Consider the following 25,494-nt stretch of genomic DNA (forward strand, 5'->3'; position numbering starts at 1 on the left):
TTTTTTTTTTTTTTTTTTGGTCATGTGGCTTGAACTCTTGGCCTGGGCGCTGTTCCTCAGCTCTTCAGCTCAAGGTGAGCTCTCTACCACTTGAGCCACAGCGCCACTTCCAGTTTTCTAGTGTTTTATCAGAGATAAGAGTCTCGGACTTTTCCTGCCCGGGCTGGCTTTGAACCGCAATTCTCAGATCTCAGCCCCCTGAGTAGTTAGGATTACAGGTGTGAGCCACCAGCGCCCAGCCAATTTTGAGTATTGTTGAAAAATGGCTTCTGCTTGCTAATGTAGCAATAGGTTGGGAAAATCATGAGGCAGTTATATTTGAAGTTGGACAGAGCACAGATCGGACTGCTTTTTGCTTGAAAGAAAGTAAGTTATAGACTACATGTTTTCTTACAAATTCTGGACAAGGGGCTGGGATGTAGCTCAGTGGCAAAGCACTTGCCTAGCAAGTGCAACGTCCTGGGTTCGATCCCCAGTACCAAAAAAGAAAAGACAAAAAAAAAAAGTTAAAAAAAATAAAAAAAACAAATTCTGGACAAGGACAGGTTAATACTGTATATGTTTGTACAGGCACTAGGGCTTGAACTCAAGATTTAGGCACTCTCCCTTAGCTCTTTTTACTGAATGGTGGCACTCTACCACTTGAGCCACACCTCTACTTTCTGCATTTTAGTGGTTAAGGAGACTTATGCACTTTTCTGCCCAGGCTGGCTTGGAATCTTTGCCCTCATATCTTAGCCTCCTGAGTAACTAAGATTACAGATGTATGCCACTGGTGTCCAGTTTTCCAATTTTTAGTAGAGCTAACAGGGTAGGGTAATACAGGAGGACTTACTAAATCTACACCACAATGCCTCAACTCTCTCCTTTCCAGCATATCCTTGCATTTAGGCAACCAAATGTTTGATGGCTATTAGTCCCCACTGTAGGACAATTACAACCACCTGTTTGTACAAGAAAGTACTCTTGCGTGGTTGGTGTTCTTCCACTTGTGCCAATCCTCCAGCCTAGCTTTTTGCTGGTTATTTTGGGGGTGGAGTCTTATAGATCTTTCTGCCCAGGATGGCATCAAACTGTGATCCTCCAATCTCAGCCTCCTGAATAGCTAGGATTATAGGTTTATGTTTTTAAAAAATGTTTTACTGTTAAAATAAGTGATCTAACATGAGGCCAGGAGTTCAACTGCCAGTAGTGAATGTAAGAGGGAGGAGAGAGGAAGAGAGGAATGAAGACAACCCATGTTCTCATCATACCAAAAATGCCCCCCAAAACCTGATTTACAACTTTCCTCTTTTATACTTTTACAGCACAACTTTATGGCTGCAATTTTTGTATTACTAATTTTGACTCTGAAAGTGAATTTAAGAGGCCCATTTAGCACAGAGAGGTCCCAGCACCATTTAGTGTGAGCTCAGAGATTCACTTCCCATGGGGTTGGCCTGGAGGCCCCAGGATACCTAGGAAATTTCTAGGCCCCAAAAGCATAACATTCAAAGGTGGAAACATTTTGGTCTACATGTGGTTAGCCACCCCTATTGTTGGGCACCTCAAATAGCAGGGGTGTAGCTGTCCTGTAAAAGTATGAAAGAGGAAGATGTAAATCAGATTTTTCTGTATGATGAGAACATGGGCTGTTTTTTTCATTCCTCTCTTCCCTTTCTTCTCCGTGACCTGCTACTGAGAATTTTAACTGGGCTTCTTCAGAGAGTAACGTAAAGGCAGCCTCTCTTCTCCCCACCAGACCTATCTCCTGCCACTCAAATCCTCCCAGACTCCAGGGGGCTGTGTCCCGCACCTCCCTCCCTCCCACACATCCACGCTCCCTGTCTGTAAAGGTCACCACCACCGTCACAAGACCAGAACAATAAACACTTCAGTGAGCTTCCCTTATTCCCCTAAGAAATCTGACATTTCTAAATGACTTGACAGCTATTCCTGTTTCCTCAAATCCATTACCCAGTGCACTCTTTATGCTGATGGATATACGTGAACAATGAAGAGATGGTTTTGCTCTATAAAAATTATTTCTCTAGTTTATCAGCAGGACCAGCTCCCATAGGACCCTGATTCTTTCTATATATCAATTCAATTTTATGGCTAGACAAGACCGAGTACTGACGTTAGGTTGAACCATAGGGAATCACTTTCATTAGTAAAAATGTCCAGCTAGCCAGGCAACAGCGGCTCACACCTGTAATCCTAGCTACTCAGGAGGCTGAGATCTGAGAATCACAGTTCAAAGCCGCCTGGGCAGGAATGAGCGTGACAGTCTTACCTCTAATGAGCCACCAGAAAACCAGAAGTGGTACTGTGGCTCAAGTGGTAGAGTGCTAGCTTTGAGCTCAAGAGTTGAGAGACAGTACCCAGGCCCAGAGAGTTCAAGCCCTAGGACCAACAAAAAAAGGGCAGCTACTGACAATTTTATTCAGCTCAACAGGATAACTGAATACATCTGACCAGGTGCTTAGACAACAGAAATCTACTTTTAGTGGTTTTTTTTTTTTTTTTGGGGGGGGGGGGGTCTGGTCGTGGGGCCTGAACTCTCAGCCTGGATGCTGTCCCTCAGCTCTTCAGCGCAAGGCTAGCGCTCTACCACTTGAGCCACGGCACCACTTCCGGATTTTTTCTTTTTGCTTATGTGGTGCTGAGGAATCGAACCCAGGGCCTATGCATGCAAGGCAAGCGCTCTACCACTAAGCCACCTTCCCAGCCTTACTTCTAGTGTTTCTGGAGGCTGTGAAGGAAGCCCAAGCTGGTAAAGGCTTCCTTCCTGGCTTGTGGGCAGCCGCCTTGTTATAGTCCTCATTGTCTCTTCCTACAGGGCACTAATCCCATCACAAGGGTTCCGCTTTGGGAATCTTAGGTAATGCAGACTACTTTCCAAAGGTCCCATCTCCAAAAACTGTCAAAGCATCAACACACAAATTTGGGGGTGTATAAACTGTTGGTCCATAACAGGCAGGAAAAATGTAACTTACAGAAATTGCAAAGCGCTGGGCGCCAGTGGCTCATGCCTGTAATCCTAGACACTCAAGAGGCTGAGATCTGAGGATCACGATTCAAAGCCACCTTGGGCAGTAAAGTCTGTGAAACTCTTATCTCCAATAAACCACTAGAAAACTGGAAGTGTTGCTGTGGCTCAAGTGGTAGAGCACTCACCTTGAGCTGAAGAGCTGAGGGACAGCGCCCAGGTCCAGAGTTCAAGCTCCATGACCAACAAAAAAGAAAATAAGAAAAAGAAATTACAAAGTTTATTCCTGAAGATGGAGGGAAGACAAGCACTTCTGAAAGTATAGTCATGCTGGATGCCTGTGATATAAGGATCCTGGTTTGAAGCCAGCCCCGGCAGGAAAAGTCTATGAGACTCTTATCTCCAATTAACCATCAAAAAGTCAGAAGTACAGGTGTGGCTCAAGTGATACGAGTACCATACTTGAGCAAAAAAGAAAAATGTACCAGGCAGCCCCTAGGTCCTGAGTTTAAGCCCCGGTACCAGTACATAAAAAAGTACAACTCTATACGATATTTAATAAAGTTTGAAGTGATTTATTCTCATATATAGCATTAAGTTCTACATGCCTATGTTTTTATCAGGGTTATAAAATTCACTGCTTTTAGCTGGGCACTGATAGCTCATAACTATAATCCTAGATACTCAGGAGGCTGAGATCTGAGAACCATAATTTAAAGCCAGCCGGAGCAGAAAAGCCTGAGAGATTCTTACTTGAAATTAACCACCAGAAAACTGGAAGTGGAGCTGTGGCGCCAAGCGGTAGAGCACTAGCCTTCAGCAAAAGATCTCAGGGTGGCACTCAGCTGCCACCACTACCACCACCACTAGCAACAAAGGCTGGGAAGGCGGCTTGATGGTAGAGTGCTTTCCTGGCATGCATGAAGCCTGGGTTTGAATCCTCAGTACCACATAAATAGAAAACGCCAGAAGTGGTGGTGCTGTGACTCAAGTGGTAGAGTGCTAGCCTTCAGCAAAAGCAGCTCAGTGCACAGGCCCTGAGTTCAAATCCTAGGACTGGCAAAAAAAAAAGTTGCTTTTATACTTAAATTATTATAAGGTAACCCAAGCATAATTACAATCCAAAAAACTGGAAAAAAAGTGTATTTTATATTACAAAGATTCTTATGCTATTGGTGTGCAGTTTTTAAAAACGCTTTTAGAAGAGGTAAGGGAGGGCACAAAAATGGACAAAGGTTGGACACAGTAGTGGTACTGACTAGACACTATGTTGAAAATGAACTATACAACTTGTGAGTGGGGATTAAAGGGAAAAACTAGGAGAGAATGAAGGAAGGAGTGACATTGTCCAAAAAGAAATGTACTCGTTACCTGATGGTAACCCCTTCTGGTATATCACCTTTATAAAAACAATAAAAATTAAAAAAAGACTTTTACAGACTATTCTAAAAATCTGAAACAACTGAGTCAAATAACTTACCTTTCACTAAGGTGATACACACCTGTAGTCCCAGCTACTCTGGAGGCTAAGGCAGAAGTATAACGTGAGTCTAAGAGTTGGAGTCCAGCCTGGGCATCACCAGGACACTTGCCTCAAAAAACAACCAACCAACCAACCAACCCAACAACAAAAAACCCTGTACCACAAAAATCTTATGTGTGAGTTTATCATATGTGCTTTGCATCAATCAGAACATACCGGTAGTCTGCAACTGCTGTGTACAGAAGAATGTTGATGGATTATCTTAAGTAAAATGCAAGAACTTCAAAGGTGACTGGTGATATTTCTTAACTATTATAATCTATTTTTACCTCGCTCTAAAGCAGCTGTCCTCACTCTTATTCTTCCTGTGTTGATGAAGGCTTTTCCAAATACATGGTAATGGCTGACAGTAACTTAGTACCAACCCTAAGGTTGGTGCCTCTGACTGATAACACTGCAAAGTAAAACATTACAAATCTTTATTAGAAAAAATTTCCGTTGTTCAATGTTTACAGGGAAGGATTTATGGAAATGAATTATAGTAGAGAAAAACCAATGTGACATACAGAATGACCAATGAAGTGTGACATAACAAAAATTTTCACCTGGGGATGGTGTTTTCTCTATTAAAAAATATTTAGTGTGAGCCAGGTGCTGGTGATTCATACCTATAATCCTAGCCACTCAGGATTTGAGGACTCTAGTTTGAAGCCAGTCCAGGCAGGAACAGTCCATGAGACTCTTATCTCCTGTTAACCAGCAAAAAACTAGAAGTGAAGCTGTGGCTCAAGTGGTAGACATCCAGCTTTGAGTTCAAGCCCTGATACTGGCACAGAAACACAAAAACAAAAGCAATTAGTGAAGGTTCTTTGCTTGGTATCTAGAAACATTTAAGAATCTGTGAGAATCTGTGAAGACAGTCCTAAAGATGTTTGGATCCAAGAACTAACCACGCTGCCTGCGGTAAAACTAGCTGTGTCCAGTATTCCCATGTGCTTAGCTCTTGGGCACATGTTTTCAGTCAATACTGTTCAGGAGCGAAGGCGCAAGCGCACCAGTAATGAACTTGCAGAGAATGGTGGCGATGCACTCCAGACTGGACCTCTGAGTTTATAGTGAGTGAGAAGGTGAGGTTGCTTGGAACAGGAAGATTTTATAAAAGTTCCTAAATTTTTTCATCTCAATGCACAAAGGTTAAATGTAATGAATACTAAAACAGACTAGCATTTTATCAAAACTTTTTAAAATAATATTTTATTTGATGTTATCATGGGATCCCCGTCCCCTTTTCAAAGGAAAATACATTAGAGAATAGATCAACTGGAAAAGAATTTCAAAGGTCTATTCACATGTAAACTTCCCAGAATGCACCTCTTGCACAAAGCAAGCATGTAGATTACTTTACTCAGAGAGGGAAGTTTTGCAATTTAATGACCATGCTGAAATCACCAATAATCTGCTAATGTAACAGAGTGTTTATTTGGTCTTTGAAATGACAGGCACCCTTAGAAGATGTCTCTTAGACTTTTAACATTCTTTAGACTTTTAGTAGGCTTTAGCTTCAAGAATAAAGCACCCAAGTCTATTTTCATAGTACTAATATTAGCTACTGATGCTGAGTTTATAATGTGTACAATTTCATGTAAATGTTCTAAATCAGTAATCTTGATGACCATACAATTTTATAAAATGGATAATTAAAACAGTCTTTAAAAAAACCATTAAAATACAAAGACTATTCTCTTAGATAACTAGATTAAATTTAAATTTAAATTTAGTCCAAATTTAAATTTAAATTTGGACTACAAAACTTAAGAAAATCTCTGGCTTAATGCTGTAGTAGCACATGCCTGTAACCATAGCACTTGGGAGACTGAGGCAAGAGGATCATGAATTCAAGTCTAGCCTGTGCTATATAGCTAAGATCTTGTTTTAAAAGAGAGAGAAAGAGACAGAGAGACAGAAACAGAACTTCTGGTTTAATAAAGACAACGTTCAAACCTTATTCTATTATAAACAAGTTTGAGCAATTTAGAAATACTGAAAGTTACAAATATTTAAGGGGTACCAGAATTGTAAAGAGCAATTTTACTGTTCTTCCTTATTGGCTGAGTGTTCGTGTTTAAAAATTACTTATATAGAAATCTTTTTTTCAGTTCTGTGATACACTGCAGCACGGAACTGGAATGGTGTAAGGAAAATACTCAACTTATTCATAGTTTGATAACTACTAAGTGAAAAAGATATGGGAATAAAGTATGATACAAAATCCTAGGTAGGGTCACACCCTCACCCTATGATGGGAGCAGAGCACAGCTTGTCAATTCTTACAGGGCAATGCAAATGAGGAGGCCTGGATGAAAGAAGAGATACTGTTTTTAATCTTTTTTTTTTTTTGTCAGGTGGTCATGGAGCTTGAACTAAGGGGCCTGGGCACTGTCCCTAAGCTTTTTCACTGAAGGATAGTGCTCTACCACTTTGAGCCACAGCTGTACTTCAGGTTTTCTGGTGGTTAACTGGAGACAAGAGTCTCATAGACTTTCCTGTTGGGGCTGGCTTCAAACCACAATCTTCAGATCTCAGCCTCCTGAGTAGGATTACAGCTGTGAGCCACCAGTACCTGGCTCTTTTTAAGTGACCAGTTCTTAGATGCCTGCCCTGAGCCTGACTCCAAACCTTGCTGGAACTATGCAATCTCTGAAACCAAGTACAATTCAAAAGCTGCATAGAAAAATAAAACAGAGGAAGGGGAAGAGGGAGAGAAATGGAATACTGGCAGGCAGGGAGACAAGAAAGCAAGCAGGTTAAGCCTTAGTAACTCAATAAACAACAGTGTCCTTTAACTAAAAGGCAATAGCGCAAAGCTATCTTTGGCTCTTTTAAAACTCTGCGTACTGATTTTAAAAAACAACAACAACAAAAGCAAACACCACAGTTCTTATGAGGGAGGCTTGGCCTGCTAAGAAAGCTTATTACCATAGCACACAGGAAGCCTGCCTAGATCCTGAGATAAATTGTCTGGCAGAAGCCAAGATAACAGACATCTTGCTTTTCTATTTCAAACTGTTTTTTGTTTGTTTTTTTAATTAATAGTAGACTATCATGTTAAGGGTCTAGCCAAGTCTGAGCTTCTCAGGACAGGGTTAATGGACCCTTTTCCTCCTTGTCTAGCTGCAAATGCCTCGGTGCTTCTGCTGTCTCCTGATGCAGTGCTGCCCTGAGACAGGGCACCAATACAGATGCTGGTCATCTATCCACATGGCACACATGCGCCGTCCTCCCGACCCTCCTGCCACAGTGCACCGCTTAAGCATTCACTGCAGGTAATACTCGGGTGAAAAGGACCACTTTGTGATCGTGATTCTTACACAATATGAGTAAAAAAGTGCAAGAAGGAAAGAAGTACCTACTAAACTCCAATTCCTAAGCAGCTTTCACAGCAGGCCGGACCTTGTGCAGTGGGGGGGAGGGGGGGGGTGAAATACTGTTCACGCAATTCTGCGCTGCATAGATGAACTTCTTATTCTTCACATATTGTGAAATACTGAGTAGGTTACCAACATGCCAGGCTTACACTTCCAGATGCCTCAGTCTCAGTGGCCATTTTTCAAGTTGTTCACACTGAACACTCCATCAGGTTATCTTTCATTTGAGGTGTTCAACAGCACACATCCTTTTTCCTTTGACAGTAAATAACTGTACCATTTTGTGTGCGTGTGTGCCCAGGCAATGGGGCCTGAACACAGGGCCTGAGCACCATCCCTGATCAGCTTCTGCTCAAGGTTAAGTACTTTACCACTTGAGCCACAGCTTCATTTCAACTTGTTGGTGGTTAATTAGAGATACTTTTATTCAATTTTCTTGCCTAGGCTAGCTTCAAATCGTGATCCTCAGATCTCAGCCTCCTGAGGAGCTAGAATTACAGGCATGAGCTACCAGCACCTGGCTCAGAATGACTTCTTTTAAGGGAGAAAACAATTTTTCTACCTTTTACCATTAGCTTTTACAAAATTCACTAATACCCACATCAGAAAGAAAAACTGATAAACTTAAGACATAATTACATTTAACTGTCAGAGTGGATGACTATAAAAGCCTAGAGCTCTGTGCTGCTCAGATGCTAGGCCATTTCCTGTGATGCACTGAAAGCCATCTCTACTTGGACATCCACTTTGGCTCCTGATCACACCAGCAGGTTTTAAACCATCTGTTTTTAAATCCTGGCATTTTGTTCCCTGGATTAGGGAAAAAAAAACACCCACCTTTCTCAAGTTCATGTATTCTTAAAAAAAAAATAGAAAAGACTACAAACTATGGAATGATGAAAGCCTCAGTGCCTTATACCTATAAAGAACAATAGTGATTTTGAATCAGAAACGTCCATTTTTGATTAGAAAAAGATTTGGTCCTCAAAATGGTCAAATTAGGCTTACATAAATGGTTCTGAAAAATTTTTTACAATTACCTTTCCCCCCCCCAATAATAAACCATAATAAACCATTCAACAGGACTACATTAAAAACTGGTATTAGTAGAAAGTGGAAATGCTTCAAATATAAAATATAAAATATCACCTACTACCAATTTTACAATTGGAAACTGATAACAACTTACACAAGGAAAATAATGAATATAGCTAAACAAAGTGTTTCCAGTCTTTTTCCCTTATACCCAGGACACTTTCATATCAGATGTCACCAAAACTTGGTGATCTTCTGGAGGCTTCCCAACGTTAGATGTTGCTGGACTCACTGTGGGTCTCCTTCAACTCTCCTCTTACGTACTGTGAAGACATAAAAGTAAGCACGTTAGAAATCCCTATTTGTTTTTACAATGGTAATGCACACGTTTCTGTATCATCCAGTTCAAGTTTTACAAAAAATGAAATGCATTTTTTTTATTATTTTTATTTATTTATTTTTTTTTTTTTTGGGGTCCGGTCGTGGGGCCTGAACTCTGGGCCTGGGCACTGTCCCTCAGCTCTTCAGCTCAAGGCTAGCGCTCTACCACTTGAGCCATAGCGCCACTTCCGGCTTTTTTCTTTTTTGCTTATGTGGTGCTGAGGAATCGAACCCAGGGCCTCATGCAAGGCAAGCGCTCTACCACTGAGCCACCTTCCCAGCCCCTTTATTTTATTTTGTTGTCAGTTGTGGGCCTGAACTCTGGGCCTGGGCGCTGTCCCTCAGCTCTTCAGCTCAAGGTGAGCACTCTACCACTTGAGCCACAGTGCCACTTCTGGTTTTGTAGCTGCATTGGGCTTTCTCATACCCAAAAGGTGACAGGCCAGCCAGGCACCGTAATTCTGTAGGCCTGTAGGCCTAGCAACTCAGGAAGCTGAGATCTCTTCAACTCAAGGCTAGTGCTCTACCACTTGAGCCACAGCGCCACTTCTGGCTTTTTCTGTTTGTGTGGTATTAAGGAATTGAATCCAGGGCCTCATCCATGTGAGGCAAGCACTCTTCACTGAGCCACCTTCCCAGCCTCAAACCTGTGACATTCTTATCTCCACTTAACCACCAAAAAACCGGAAGTGGCAATGTGGCTCAAAGTGGTACAGCATAGCCTTGAGTGAAAAAAAACTTAGGAACAGTGTCCAGGTCCTGAGTTGAAGACAGGGGGTGGTGATTAAAAATCAAAGGAGCCTAGCCTCCAAATAAAAAGCATGTGTGTACGACAACACAGGAATATCTGAAAGAAAAATTTCAGACAAGTCTTTAGAGCCAGGTTCAACGCTTTAGGCAGGCCATTCAAATGTTAAAATGCCTGTTATAAAAATATGTTCTACCGCCGGGCGCTGGTGGCTCACGCCTGTAATCCTACTCAGGAGGCTGAGATCTGAGGATCGTGGTTCAAAGCCAGCCCGGGCAAGAAAGACCGTGAGACTCCTATCTCCAATAAACCGCCAGAAAACCGGAAGTGGCGCTGTAGCTCAAGTGGTAGAGCGCTCGCCTTGAGCTGAAGAGCTGAGGGACAACGCCCAGGCCCAGAGTTCAAGCCCCACGACTGACAAAAAAAAAAAAAAAAAAAAAAAAAATGTTCTACCAAGTGCACGTGGCTCAGGCCTGTAATGCTAGCTACTCCAGGAGGCTGAGATCTGAGAATTGCTGTTCAAAGCCAGCCTGGGCAGGAAAGTCTGTGAGACTCTTATCTCCAATAAACCACCAGAAAACCAGAAGTGGTGCTGTGGCAAGTGGTAGGGTGCTCTCCTTGAGGTGAAGAGCTGAGGGACAGCACCCAAGTCCAGCGTTCAAGCCACCATGACTGACCAAAAAAAAAAAAGTTATAAGCAAGATTTATAGGACACAAACAAAAAAGGCGTACAAACTGATTCTGTAGTTACTGCAAAAATAGTAACTAGTACAGGCCCAAAGTTCAGTTGAATACTGCATGTATACCACATAACCTCTCTTCTGTACTTGTTAGGTAGAGAGATGATGAGGAAGTGAAACCAAAAAAATAATGAGAGAGGGAAAGGTATTTAGGATAATCAAAAAACCAAAGATTGGCTTTAGACCCATTTGTAAGCTGAAGAAAAACCGGATGCTCAAGAGATTCTGTTAAAGCTTCAGGTCTTGTTCCTTGCAAGATCTTTTCTTTGGGGTCATGGGGCTTGAACTCTGGGCCTGGGCACTGTCCCTATCTCTTCAGCTCAAGGTGAGCGCTCTACTGCTTGAGCCACAGCGCCACTTCTGGTTTTCTAGTGGTTTATTGGAAATAAGAGTCTCATGGACTTTCTTGCCCTGGCTGGCTTTGAACCTCAATCCTCAGATCTCAGCCTCCTGAGTAGCTAGGATTACAGGTGTGAGCCACCGACACCTGGCCTTGCTAGCTCTTTTGAGTTACAAAATAACAGGCTGCTGAGAGACAGGATATTCAGGTTTTCTGTTTTATCTATGGGTAGAGATCACAGGATAGTGTGAAAATACATCAGGCTGAGAGCAGAAGACGGGAGCTTGCTGCACAGGAGAGGGTGATGGGCAGAGCCATTTCTGACTCTGTCTCACCTAGGGCCCTTGTGACCTTCCAGTGAGGTACATAACAGCTCATCTGCTATGTGATAGGCCTGTAAGCTTTGCCTTTTTTGTTTGTCAGTTGTGGGGCTTGAACTCTGGGCCTGGGTGCTGTCCCTGTGCTCTTTAGCTCAAGGCAAGTGCTCTACCACTTGAGCCACAGCACCACTTCCGGTTTTCAGGTGGTTAATTGGAGATAAGAGTCTCACAGTCTTCTCTGCCTGGGCTGGCTTTGAACCGTGATCCTCAGATCTCAGCTTCCTGAGTAGCTAGGATTACAGGCTGAGTCACAGGGCCAGGCAAGCTATGACATTTTAAAGTCAACTGTAAGTCCTAACTAAACTCTTTGTAGACTGGTTGTAGCCAGGTTGAAGCAATGATCAGGTCTCATGATAAGCTAATTTCCTGTGACCAAAAAAAAAACAAAAACCCAAAAGTTTCTTAATCCTGAGGCAGTAATAGTTCTCACATGTCCCCTACATAACAACCAAAGACATATAAGTTCTTTATCATGTACTTCTAGGGTCTTCTGCCAACTCAACCTCTTAATCTGCTGATGTAACGTTTCCATTCTGCATTTATTCTAGCCATGAGTATTTATGAAGCTAGTCTCTGACCCAGCCTAATGCTGTGAGTGCCAGCTCTCAGCATCCTTGGCTTCATCAGCTGCCTCTCACATCTCAGCCTCTTTCCATGGCACTCCCACTCCTTAATTTGTTTGTGGTGCTATCTGATCACTGAGTTACATCACCAGCCCACTTCATGTATTTTTATTATGTACCTATTTGTTAAGTATGATTTAAAAGGTATAGATTCAATAGCTGGACAAGATCCTTTGCTTCAAAAAGGTAACAAGGTTGGAAGTACAGGCTGTGGCACAAAAGCTCAGGGAGAGCACCCAGGCCCAGAGTTTGAGCCCAGGACCAGCACCACCACCCCCACCACTAAAAAATTAAGTCAATGACTAATTTACAAAATAAAATAGAACTTAAAGTGGGTAGGCTGAGTGATAAAGATGATGGCACTGTAATCTTATGGATCTCTCTATTCATAGCCAGTTAAACCAATGAGGACACAGAGGCTCAAATGGGAAGACACAGTAACCTGGCTTATTTTTTCTGTTCCAGAAACTTTAAAACACACCCATACTGTTCGAACCTGAGCTCAATCAACCTGAGCAGAGGGGCAGGGTCTGCTGCGTTAGGAATAAATACTGGAGCAGATGACCTGCTCTGTGTGCGTGCCAGATTTTCTGCTGATGGCACATCCTTTTGCACAGAAACAAATTTGTCTTGCTGAGACAATTCTTTAGCTTCATGTCTGTCGCTGTGGACTCCAATGCTTGAAGAGCATATTTATAACAAGAGTAAGAAAGGGACAGAAAATGTCACAGAAAGCTATGAAATTCCTTTTTTTTTTTTTGTCACAGGAAGTTAGCTTATCATGAGATCTGATCATTACTTCAGCCTGGCTGAACTATAGTTCAATCAGTAAAAAAGGGAATGCAGATTCTGGAAACAAAGGAGTAATTTCTCTAAATTAAAACTTGCTTTTTTTAAAAGTAAGAGACCCTTCTCCAGTATACAATTTAACAAACGATAAGTTGAAAAACTCAATGTGACACTGTAGATGTCTTACCTAAGTCATTGTTTTTTGTTATGGCATTAGCCGCCCTGGTTCGAGGTCCCTGCTGTGTAAACTGATACCCGAATTTAAGGATATTTGTATTTTCCTCCAGCATCTTGGCCATCTCTAACTCTACAGCTGTTCCCAACTGCTGCCTCTGCAAGAGTAAGAAATAACAAATAGCATTTACAAACGAGAAGTAAACTGCTTTTAGGTAAATCAAGGGTAAGATATTCAGGCATGTGCTGATTCCATTGTACTCTTAAATTTTCTCAATTTCTAAAACATACATAAAAAACATGCTTTTAGGCTGAAGGCATGGCTCAAGAAGAGTACTTGCTTGGCAAGTGTGGGGCTCAATCTCAAGTACCACAAAACAACAAACTTGCAGAGTTAAAGAGTTGCTCTAGGGCTGGGAAGGTGGCTCAGAGGTAGAACGTTTGCCTTGCATGCCTGAGGCCCTGGGTTCGATTCCTCAGCACCACATAAGCAAAAAGAAAAAAGCGGGAAGTGGCGCTGTGGCTCAAGTGGTAGAGCGCTAGCCTTGAGCTGAAGAGCTGAAGGACAGCGCCCAGGCCCAGAGTTCAGGCCCCACAACCGGACCTAACTCACCCCCCCCCCCCCCCAAAGAAAAGAGTTGCTCTAGGTAACACCTTTACACATTAAGTTAATATTGTATATAGCACAAATGTCCTCAGACCCCCTTTCAGCCACTATTTTTCTGAAAGGACTCCCTGACAACCCTTCCCACAGCCATCCTGGGGCTTGAGCCCTAGATTGGGGGTGGGGTGGGGAGGGGGGCAGGGGGGAAGCTACTGCTTCCTCTACATTGTTGTAGAATACTGACCTGATTGTCGATCTTAAGCTCTGCCAGGGTCTCATTTTCCTTTAAAGCATCGATCAGTGCTAGAACTCCGGCTGCAGTAATGAAGTTGGACTCCATATTTAAGCTCTTCAAAGTTTTGTTCACTTTCAACATCTCTGCAAAAGCCTAGAAATTAAAGAAAATACTTGGAGATTAAAATTTCATCACTATGCCAGGTGCTGATGGCTCACGCCTGTAATCCTAACTACTCAGGAGGCTGAGATCTGATGGTCACGGTTCAAAGCCAGCCCGGGCAGGAAAGTCCGTGAGACTCTTATCTCCAATAAACCACCAGAAAATGGGAAGTGGTGCTGTGGCTCAAGTGGTAGAGAGCTTGCCTTGAGCTGAAGAGCTGAGGGACAGCGCCCAAACCCAGAACTCAAGCCCTACAACAACAACAACAAAATTGATCAGTAGTGGCTCATGCTTGTAATTCTAGCTACTCAAGAGTCTGAGTTCCAAAGGATCTCGGTTCCATTGAAGATAGCCAAGGCAGAAAAGTGTTTTAGAGTCCATCTCCAATTAATCAGAAAAATGCTAAACTGGAGGTTCAAGTGATCCAGCACCAGCTGGGCAAAGCAAGCAAGCATGAGGTCCTAAAAAAACTGTTAACACAAATTTTATACTGCATATGCATAAACAAAAATGTTTATTACCATACATTCCTTTTTTTCTTTTTATGCAAGTATTAGGGCTTCAACTCAGGGTTTTGTTCTCTCACTAGGCTTTTTGTTCATAGCTGGTGTTCTACCACTTGGACTATGCCTCTACTTATTTGACTTATTTTTTGGCTGGTTGTGGAGCTTGAACTCAGAGCCTGGACACTGTCCCTGAGCTCTTTTGCTCAAGGCTAACACTCTACCACTTTGAGCCACAAAGCTAATTTCCAGTTTTCTGGCAGTTAACTGGAGATAAAGCGTCTCATGGACTTTCCAGCCCTGGTTGGCTTTGAACCTCAATCCTCTAATCTCCTAAGTAGTTAGGATTACAGGTATGAGCGACCAGCACAGCTCTACTTCTGGCTTTTTTACTGGTTAATTGGCAGTAAGAGTATCACAGACTTTTCTGCCTGGGCTGGCTTCTGAGATCTTCAGATCTCAGCCTCTTGAGTAACCAGGATTATAGGTTAGTCACCAGTGCCTGACAAAAAAAATCATTCTTGACACTATGTAAATAACTGCCATAATAATGGGTAAGATGACAGAAGCTGCTTGGATCAGGGCAGTAGTAATGAAAATGATGAGAAACAGTTGGACTCTAGAACTATTTTGAAGACAGGAATAAATATACACTTACTGCTATGAGAAAGAGAAGTCAAGGATGATTCATGATTTCTTTGACTATTGGCTGGAGAAAGTGAAAGATGCAAAATGTTGCCATTTAATAAGAGAAGAATCAAGAGAAGGCATGGATAGGAGTCAGGACTTTGGTCTGACTCTGATGGAAGGCTGTGTATTAGATATCTATGTATAGCTGTCAAGTAGATAGCTTGGCATGGGTATAGAAAGAGGTATAAACCAGAAATAAATAAAAATATTGGTTCTCATCAGCATATGTGGATAATACATAGCAATAATACAGAATGCTATCACCCAGGAAAAGAAAAAAAACAAGCCTTGGAGCAATCAAATGTTTAGGAGATGAGCAAGTACCTGTATGAGGACCTTAGAATGTCCACTGAGGTTGGAGAAGAACCAAAGGGAGTGTTATCTCCAAAGCCAGGGTGGGATTTATTCAAGGAATGTAAGGTTGGCTTAATATACAAAAATCTATCACTGAGCGGGCACCAGTGGCTCACATCTGTAATCCTAGCTACTCAGGAGGCTAATATCTGAGGATCATGGTTCAAAGCCAGCCCAGGCAGGAAAGTCCAGGAGACTCTTATCTCTAATTAACCACCAGAAAACCACAAGTGGTGCTGTGGCTCAAATGGTAGACCACTCACCTTGAGCTGAAGAGCTCAGGGACAGCACCCAGGCCCCATCACCTGAGGTGGGGGGAGAGAGAACCTAGTATAGGATATATTGTCTAATAGTGAGCTAAAACACCAGCTGAAAGGAGGAAGTAAATCCTGGTTATAAAATCACAACTTTCCCCCTCTGTAACTGATGTTACCAGCAGTGGCATACTTACCACAGCAATGGGGTCATTGCTCCGGGTGGCTGCAAGACTGAATTGCTTCACATGTGTGTTGTTTTCCAAAGACTTTGCAAAATCTTTCAGGGTAGGAATTGGAATGTTCTTGAAAGATAAAAATGTGAAACATCATATTTTCAGCAATTCAGCCCACTAATCAAATATATTTACTGCTTTTTTTTTTTTTTGCTTTGTATTTTTTTTTTTTTTTTTTGGGTCCAGTCATGGGGCCTGAACTCTGGACCTGGGTGCTGTCCCTCAGCTCTTCAGCTCAAGGCTGGCACTCTACCACTTGAGCCACAGCGCCACTTCCGGCTTTTTTCTTTTTTGCTTATGTGGTGCTGAGGAATTGAACTCAGGGCCTCAGGCATGCAAGGCAAGCACTCTACCACTGAGCCACCTTCCCAGCCCCATGCTTTGTATATTTATACAATTTGCTTTTGGAGACAAGATTTTGCTATGTAGGCCTAGGCTGGCGGTAAACTGGAGATCCTCCTGACTCAGACAAGGACTGAATTATAGACATATACCACCATGCCCAGCTTACTCTTTTTTTTTTTTTTTTTTTTTTTTTTGGATGGTCTCAAATATTTTTTTTTTTTAATTTTTTTTATTGTAGAGATACTATACAGAGGGTTACAGTTACATGAGTGAGGTAATGAGTACACTTCCACTTCCTCTTGAACATTGTTACCCTCTCCATTGTTTTCCCCCTACCATCCCCTCCCTCCCTCCCCCAAGGTTCTTTTTTTTTTTTTTTTTTTGATCGTGATTAAGTGATTACTTAATTTCCGGAAATTCACAGTATTGTGGAATAATGATGCTCATTTAAAGTCACAAGTTCATTCTAACTTTCCTGGAACAAATTGTCTATCACAGTCTATAATATATAACGGTGCTCATATGTTATATACCATATATGTGATCAGCAGCATGGGGATATTTAGTAGTGGTTCAACCAGATGAGTGGGAGTTCTTTGTTTCTTAAGTCCTGTTAGTTTTGTCATATCACCTAACATTTTGGATTCATCATCCACTTATCAGGGAGACCATGTACTGTTTGTCTCTTCGTTCTTGGCTTACCTCGCTCAACATGATTCCTTCTAGCTCCATCCATTTCCCTGCAAATGCCATTATTTTGTCATTTCTAATGGCTGCATAATATTCCATTGTGTATAGATACCACAATTTTTGGATCCATTCATCTGTGGTGGGGCATCTAGGTTGTTTCCATATCCTAGCTATTGCGAACAGTGCAGCTTACTCTTTTTAAGTTTTTAAAACATACTCAACAGCAAGGTAAGCCAAGAGCAAAGAGACAAACGGCACATGGTCTCCCTGATGAGTAGATGTTAAATCTAAAATGTAAGGTGATATGACAAAATTAACAAGACTTAAGAAACAAAGGACTTCCACTCATCTGGTCAAATCACTACTCAATAAGCCCATGCTACTGATGACATATATGGTATATATGTATACACAGGAGGGAAACCAGGAGGATGACACAGAACTAGAGGGAATCAGAGAAAAACATACAACAACGGGACCCATCAGCTGCATTGGACATTGACCAAAATGAACTAAGCAACTCAATGGCAGCGATGGGAGGGAGGGAACAAGAGGAAAAGAGGGAACAGCTGGTGTTATGCAAAACAAAAGAAATGTACATATCACCCAATGTGGAAGAAATAACTGTATCGCAAAGCTCTTAGAACTCATAAATGTTATAGATCACAATAGACAATTTGCCCCATGAAAGTTAGAATGTGTTTGTGACTTTAACTAAGCATCACTATCCCACAATACTCTGAAATTTGTGAAATTATGTAATCACTTAATCACAATAAAGAATTTGAAGAAGAAAAAAAAACCATAAACAAAATTTTTAAAAATGTACTCAACAATTACATAAACATGTGATAGTGTACAAATGCGAATGTCATAGTATTCTCTGTATCATTTTACTTATTTACTTTGGTGCATTTGCATTAGCTATTGCTCATACTACTATTTCTCTGGCACTTAAGATGAAGTACTATCATTTTACTTTCCATTATTCTTAGGACCTGTGGTCAATCCCTGGCTACTCAAGGAGAATCTACTTTTCTTTTCTTTTTTTGGCAGTCATAGAGCTTGAACTCTGGGCTTGGGCACTGTCCTTGCACTCTTCATCTCAAGGAGAGTGCTCTATCGCTGAGCCACAGTGCCACTTCCGGTTTTCAAGTGGTTTATTGGAGATAAGAGTCTCACAGACTTTCCTGCCCAGGCTGGCTGTGAACCGTGATCCTCAGATCTCAGCCTCCTGAGTAGCTAGGATTACAGGTGTTGAGTCACTGGTGCCCAGAGAGAATCCACTTTTCTAATGAGTGTGATCACTGAAGCAGATGACACACTACTCTCCTCCACTTAGTGACCTTTTATCAAGAGAGATTAACTACACTACCTGCAGAAGGACAACACAGGGCAGGGTACTGATTTTAAGACATCGAGTTCTTATAGCCTGATAGTTTTTAGATTAGAGATAAATACACAGGGACTGAATTTTCTTTTTTCTTTTCTTTTCTTTTTTTTTTTTTACAAGTCTTCTCCAAGGCTTTCCTCATAGAAGAAAGACACTGAAAGTACAGAGTACTTCTGTCCTAGGTTTGTGTGATTTCCAGATGCTTCCCTTTCCAAAACCTCAATTAAGAGAAATCAATTACAAAGAGGAATTTGTAAGGTCCCTGCTATGCAACGGACAGGAGCCAAGACATAAGCTGAGTTTAAGCTTTGCTGATCATTATTCTTTTTTTTTTGGGTCTGGTCATGGGGCCTGAACTCTGGGCCTGGGCGCTGTCCCTCAGCTCTTCGGCTCAAGGCTAGTGCTCTACCACTTGAGCCACAGCACCACTTCCAGCTTTTTTCTTTTTGCTTATGTGGTGCTGAGGAATCGAACCCAGGGCCTCGAGCATTCAAGGCAAGCGCTCTACCACTGGGCCACCTTCCCAGCCCCCATTATTCTTTTTTTTTTTTGGTCAGTAGTGGGGCTTGAACTCAAGATCTAGGTGCTGACCTGAGCTTTTTCACTCTAGGCTCGTGAGCTACCACTTTGAGCCACAGAGCCACTTCCGGTTTTTCTGGTAGTTAATTGGAGATGAGTCTTATAGACTTTCCTGCTCAGGCTGGCTTTGAACTGAGATACTCAGATCTTAGCCTCCTGAGTAGCAACCATTACACACATGAGCCACTGACACCCAGCTAATCATTACCTACCTTTATGCCTTATTTCCTCTTTACTTACTCTAAAGGAAAGTTATATTGTTTAAAACCCAACAAGAAAGCCAGGCACTGGTGGCTCACGCTTGTAAACATAGCTACTCAGGAGTCAGAGATCTGAGGATAGTGGTTCCAGCTCTCTCTCTTTCCCAGCTATCTTTCCCAACTCTCTCTCTTTCCCAACTCTCTCTCTTTCCCAGCTCTCTCCCTTTCCCAGCTCTCTCCCAGGCCCTTCCCAGCCGCATGGAGTGCCAACATGGCCTGGTCCCAGCAGGTCTACTGAATAAACCTACCCCTTACCTGAATACCACGTGTGTGGTGCTGTTCTTACTCGGCTACCTCTTTTTAAAAATCTAACAGGCAAGAAGAAGGAACGCTGCAATACCTGCTATAGCACAGATGAGGCTCACAGACATTGTGCCAAATGGAAAGGCTAGCCTGCAAGGCCAGGTACTAAGGCTGTCATCTATATACATTCTGGAGGAGGTGAAATGACGACAAGGAAATGCTGTCAGCAACAAGGGTAGGGTGGAGATGACTTCAGAAGGGGTCTGGGGCCTACGGACATCTTCACTGTGGAGGCAGTTGTATAACCGAATGTGTGAACCGCACATAGGATTGTATACTAAAAGGAGACTTCTCCATGCATATAACCTTAAGAAATTTGATTATAAAAAGAAAAGCTGGCCAGGTGCCGGTTGCTCATGCCTGTAATCCTAGCTACTCAGGAGGCTGAGATCTGAGAATTACAGTTCAAAGCCAGCCCAGGCAGGAATGTGTATGAGACTCTTATCTCCAATAAACCACTAGAAAACCAGAAGTGGCACTGCTGCTCAAGCGGTAGAGCACTTGTCTTGAGCTGAAGAGCCCAAGGACAGCACTCAAGCCCAGAGTTCAAGCCCCACGATTGACAAAAAAATAAATAAATAAATAATTAATAATAATAAATAAAAAGAAAAAGGAATGTGACTTAGTGGTAGAGTGCTTGCCTTACATGCATGAAGCCCTGGGTTGGATTCCTTAGTACCACATAAACAGAAAAAGCCAGAAATGGCACTGTGGCTCAAGTGGTAGAATGCTAGCCTCTGGCAAAAGCAGCTCAGGGACAGTGCCCAAGCCCTGCGTTCAAGCTCCAGGACTGGGCAAAAAAAAAAAGCTGGGCACTGATGCCTCACACCTGTAATCCTACTTAGGAGGCTGAGATCTGAGGATTTTGGTTCAAAGCCAGCCTGGGCAGGAAACTGTGAGATACTTATCTCTAGTTAGATGAAAACAAGTGAACAGTGGAGCTATGGCTCAAGTGATAGAGTGCTAGCCTTAAGCAAAAGACGCTTAGGACAGTGGCCAGGCCCTGAGTTAAAGTCCCAGGATCGGTACCAAAAAAAAAAAAGAAAAGAAAAGAAAAAGACTTAAAGGTCCTAAAAGTGGGTAATACTTTATAAGCCAGAGAGATTTAAGGGCAGTATGTAGGGCTTGCATTTTTATACAACCAACTTTTTAAAAAGTAAACAGAAACTACCGTTCTATAATACTAAAAATTGAAAGAACCTATATTAGCATATTGTTAGTAGCAAAAACTTTAAAGTGAGAAGACTAAGACCCTTTGCATCAAAACTGCCAAGCTACTGTCCAAAGTTCACCTGACTCAAAAATGAAACAATTCTGTTGATCTTTTATGAATTATATGCTCAATATACTTACCTTTATATTATTCAAATTAACTTCAACAAGACGAGCATCATTTTCTTTAATTCTCTTTAAGCTCTCTTCAACATTGGTTGGATTTGGTGGCTCATCAAACACTGGAACAATTGTTTCCCCTTTTACCACATCTGTAGTAACAAATGAAAAGAGCAAGGATTTACTGACATGGCCTTGAAGTTGAACCCTCCTAGCTTCAGCTCTTATGTATCTGGGATACAGGCATAAACCACCAAACTGAGCCTAGACATTTTTACTTTTTATTACACGTATACTTATGGACTGTGTAACTATTATAAAAGCATATTATTACCTTCATAATTTAAACACTCCCTATAAATAAACTAAAAATAAAGCAAAACAAAAACCTTTGTTTTAGGCCATTTTAATGCTTCACACCAGGATGCTTTGGGGAGTTGAATAGTTTTGTAGTTCCTCTTGAATCTGATTTTATAATATAGTTTCTTTTTCAAAATTATTGTTGATTCCTTAAAAAATCAGTAACACTGATAATGTCATTAAAATTAAGTTTGGCCAGGCACTGGTGGCTCACTGTAATTGCAATTACTTAGGAAGCTAAGATCTGAGGATCTCAGTTTGAAGCCATCCCAGTCAGGAAAGTCTGTGATATTCTTATCTAAAATTAACCAGCAAAAAGCCAGAAGTAAAGGTATGGCTCAAGTGGTCTAACTCCAATCTTTTTGTTGTTGTTGTTGGTCAGTCATGGGGCTTGAACTCTGGGCTTAGGTAATGTCCCTGAATTCTTCAGCTCAAGACTAGTGCTCTACCACTTGAGTCACATGAGTGCCACTTCCAGTTTTCTGGTGGTTAACTGGAGGTAAAAGTCTCATGGACTTTCTTTCCTGGGCTGACTTTGAACTGTGATCCTCAGATATCAACCTCCTTAGTAGCCAGGATTGCAGGTGTGAGCTACAGGTGCCCAGCTCAAACTCCAATCTTGAGCAAAATTGCATCTAAACCTGAATTCAAGCTCCAGTACTAAAGAAAAAAAAAAAAAGAAAAGAAAAAGTTTAGCTGGGCTGGGAATGTAGCTTAGTGGTAAGAGTATGTGTCTAGCATACTCAAGGCCATGGTTTAGAAGAAAAGGCACCTAGCCCAACATACACACTTTTCTAGATTTTATACTGCTTAATCGGTAATATTTACTGTGGTGAGAATAACTCTTATTATATTTGTCAACACATTAAAAAAAAACATGCTGACTATTCTATTTTCAATGGTTATCTCTGTCAATACTATCAAACTGGAATTTCAAGTTGAAGAATATATATTTAACATTTGATATATAAACACCAAAGATGAAAAATGGAGACACAAATATACATTTCCTAAAATACTGAAATTCATAAAGCATCTTAAATACTCACTTGAAAAATGTTGGTCGACTCCATTACTACTGCCCACTACGTTACAGAACTGCGCGTTTGTTATCAGGTTGTGCATCCCAAGAATAGCTATAAATACAGGAAAAGGGGGTTACTCTTATTTCCATCTGTTTTAAACTATGTCTATTTTTTTTTTTTTGAACTCTGGGCCTGGGCGCTGTCCCTCAGCTCTTCAGCTCAAGGCAAGTGCTCTGCCACTCGTGCCACAGCGCCACTTCTGGTTTTCTGGTGGTTTATTGGACGTAAGGGTCTCATGGACTTTACTGCCCATGCTGGCTTTGAACTATGATCCTTAGATCTCAGCCTCCTGAGTAGCTAGGATTACAGGCATGAGCCACTGGCACCAGTTTTGTTTTGTTTTGTTTTTTTAAGATAGAGTCCTATGTTACATAGGCTTTTTTTTTTTTTTTAAAGATAGAGTCCTGCTATGTTACATAGGCATGTCTTGAACTTATGGGCTGATCAATTCTTCTGCCTCTGCCTCCCAAGTAAATAGCTGGGACTACAAGCATGTACCACAGCACTCAGGCTGTTGCCAAATTTTTCTACCAATCTGAACATTCTCTATTCATTTTCCTATTAAATAAACATTTTTTAAAACCACTCTAAAGGGAAGGGGAAAACAGTGATTAAAAATTACCTATAATTTTATTCTCATTACCACATTTCAGAACTTACGGTTTTCCCACTTTTTAAGTTCATACACACAGCCTGAGTCAACCTAACCCGAATGGTTAGCTCCATCTAGTGGCTATGAGAGAAAATTGACAAGATCTATATTTCTAGGGATTTAAGGCCACACAGCAGACAGGCTTCAACACTGTTTTCTGTTTTGTTTTTTGTCCGTCATAGGACTTGAACTCTGGGCCTAGGCGCTGTCCCTTAGCTCTTCAGATCAAGGAGAGTGCTCTACCATTTGAGCCACAACGCCACTTCCAGTTTTCTGGTGGTTAACTAGAGATAAGAATCTCACGGACTTTCTTGCCTGGGCTGGCTTTGAACCGTGATCCTCAGATCTCAGCCTCCAGAGTAGCTACGATTACAGGCCAGCCACCAGCACCTGGCATTCAACACTGCTTTGACCTTGGTTAGTCACTAAGTTACAACTGCATTCTAGCTAAAGTTAGAACACTAAAAGTACTGTTAAACTCATAAATTTAAGAATGACATAGCATCCTTCAAAGATAATATTTCAGAGAGAAAATAAACGTGGTTTTTATTTTTTATAGCCCTTCTCATCATTTTGACATCCTTCTCACAATTCAGGTTCAGGCAAAGCTACATAGTAATGTCCTGGCTCAGTCCACTCTCATGAAGGTACCATTTACAAATCCACCAGCATGCTGAGCGCTGGTGGCTCATGCCTGTAATCCTAGCTACTCAGGAGGCTGAGATCTGAGGATCACGGTTCAAAGCCAGCCCAGGCAGGAAAGTCTGTGAGACTCTTATCTCCAGTAAACTACTAGAAAACCGGAAGTGGCGCTGTGGCTCAAGCCGTAGAGTGCTTGCCTTGAGCTGAAGAGCTGAGGGACAGCGCCCAGGCCCAGAGTTCAAGCCCTCAACCAACCGACAAAAAACAATCAAATCCACCAGCACCTGAGCAATACACCACCTGCTCTAGCAGTGACATCACAGGCTGCCCTTCCCAGATCCTTCCTGAATAACCATGCTACTTTCAACCTTGTTTGCTCTTTCGGCATTTTGGATCACCTAATCTTCCCATGTCACCTTTTTCTATGAAGGAAAATGGGTGTTTTCCTGGGTAGTTAGGAAATATAGGCCTGAAAGATGCAATAACAATACTAAGTGTGCAGCATTGTACATGTACTCAGAAGAGCTAGGAAACAGCGAGTGCAGCTCAGGACTGGGTGCACCCCTGCTTCCCAGTGATCCATTTCCAGGTCTTCTGATAACAAGGGGGAGAAGCTAACCCAGTGCTCAGTGCTCAGACAGGACAGATCTAGTGGAGCACCAGCTGATGACATTTTTTCTTTCTTTTTTTAAGAAAAACTTTCAAGGGCTGGGAAGGTAGCTCAGTGGTAGAGTGCTTGCCTTGCATGCCCGAGGCCCTGGATTCGATTCCTCAGCACCACATAAGCAAAAAGAAAAAAGCCGGAAGTGGCGCTGTGGCTTAAGTGGTAGAGCGCTAGCCTTGAGCTGAAGAGCTGAGGGACAGTGCCCAGGCCCAGAGTTCAGGCCCCACGACCGGACCCAAAAAAAAAAAAGAAAAGAAAAACTTTCAAATATGGCAAAATGGGATGACAATCATCTAAGTGTAAAAATTTCACTATGGAGAGTACTTGAAGAAACACTTTTGTGAGATTTAGAGTGACAAATACAAACCATGCCATGTAGTTACTGATTTACACCTGTATAACGTGCACAGGCGCCATTCTCCTCCTCATCACACCCATGCACAAATTAATGTTTGTACAAGATACCTGCGAGGTCAGATAATTCTGTATCAGTAGCACTTGTCAAAGCTTCTTCTAATTCTGGATCAAGGGATACATTTTCTTCTGTCAAAGTCTGTACAGGCTTCTGTTTGGGGATAAATATTTTCCCTGTAAAATAAAACACATTGTTAATTCACTACTATTCGGACTAACTCATTACCATATGACTCTTTCGACAAACACTTACTAAAAGGAATTGCAACTGAAACTGAAGGAAAGGTCAAGATTAGCATCCACGGAAATTCTGTTTCCACAGCAATGCTTTGGCTGTACAAATAAGACAGGAAAGAGAGCCAAGTAATGTTCCCAGAGATGCACCTTTGGGGGCTGAGATTGTAACCAAGGAGTACAGAACCTTCCTGACAAGCATGAACCCTTGAGTTTAAACACCACTACTGCATAATTAGTCAATTAGTAATTCAGTTATACTAGCTACATTTCAAGAGCTCATAGACATGTGGTTCGATATCTGTGTTAATCAGTATGGCAGGTAGTAGGCAGATGTGGCAGGAAGATCTGTTCATTCTCCTAGTTTTGTGAAAACCATAGTTTAGATATAGAAATATCCTTCCCAAAGGGCTC

At 41.9% G+C, this 25,494-nt stretch overlaps 1 protein-coding gene across 2 annotated transcripts in view; it reads right to left on the reverse strand.

Moving 5' to 3' along the window:
* Nucleotides 1-5,680: 5,680 nt before the first annotated feature.
* Tmod3 (tropomodulin 3) overlaps nt 5,681-25,494 on the reverse strand; it is a 56,909-nt gene continuing 37,095 nt past the window's right edge. For both annotated transcript variants that reach the window (XM_069995403.1, XM_069995402.1), the window contains 7 exons: nt 24,898-25,020; nt 22,439-22,525; nt 21,051-21,181; nt 16,089-16,196; nt 13,938-14,081; nt 13,103-13,247; nt 5,681-9,237 (listed from right to left, as the gene is read on the reverse strand). In XM_069995403.1, the coding sequence (XP_069851504.1) occupies nt 9,203-9,237; nt 13,103-13,247; nt 13,938-14,081; nt 16,089-16,196; nt 21,051-21,181; nt 22,439-22,525; nt 24,898-25,020 (773 nt within the window). In that variant the 3' untranslated portion in view covers nt 5,681-9,202. The remainder of the gene's footprint in view (nt 9,238-13,102; nt 13,248-13,937; nt 14,082-16,088; nt 16,197-21,050; nt 21,182-22,438; nt 22,526-24,897; nt 25,021-25,494) is intronic.

The sequence above is a fragment of the Dipodomys merriami genome, unplaced genomic scaffold (assembly GCF_024711535.1).
Source record: "Dipodomys merriami isolate MVZ:Mamm:240054 unplaced genomic scaffold, mDipMer1.0.p SCAF_48, whole genome shotgun sequence".
Lineage (NCBI taxonomy): Eukaryota > Metazoa > Chordata > Mammalia > Rodentia > Heteromyidae > Dipodomys > Dipodomys merriami.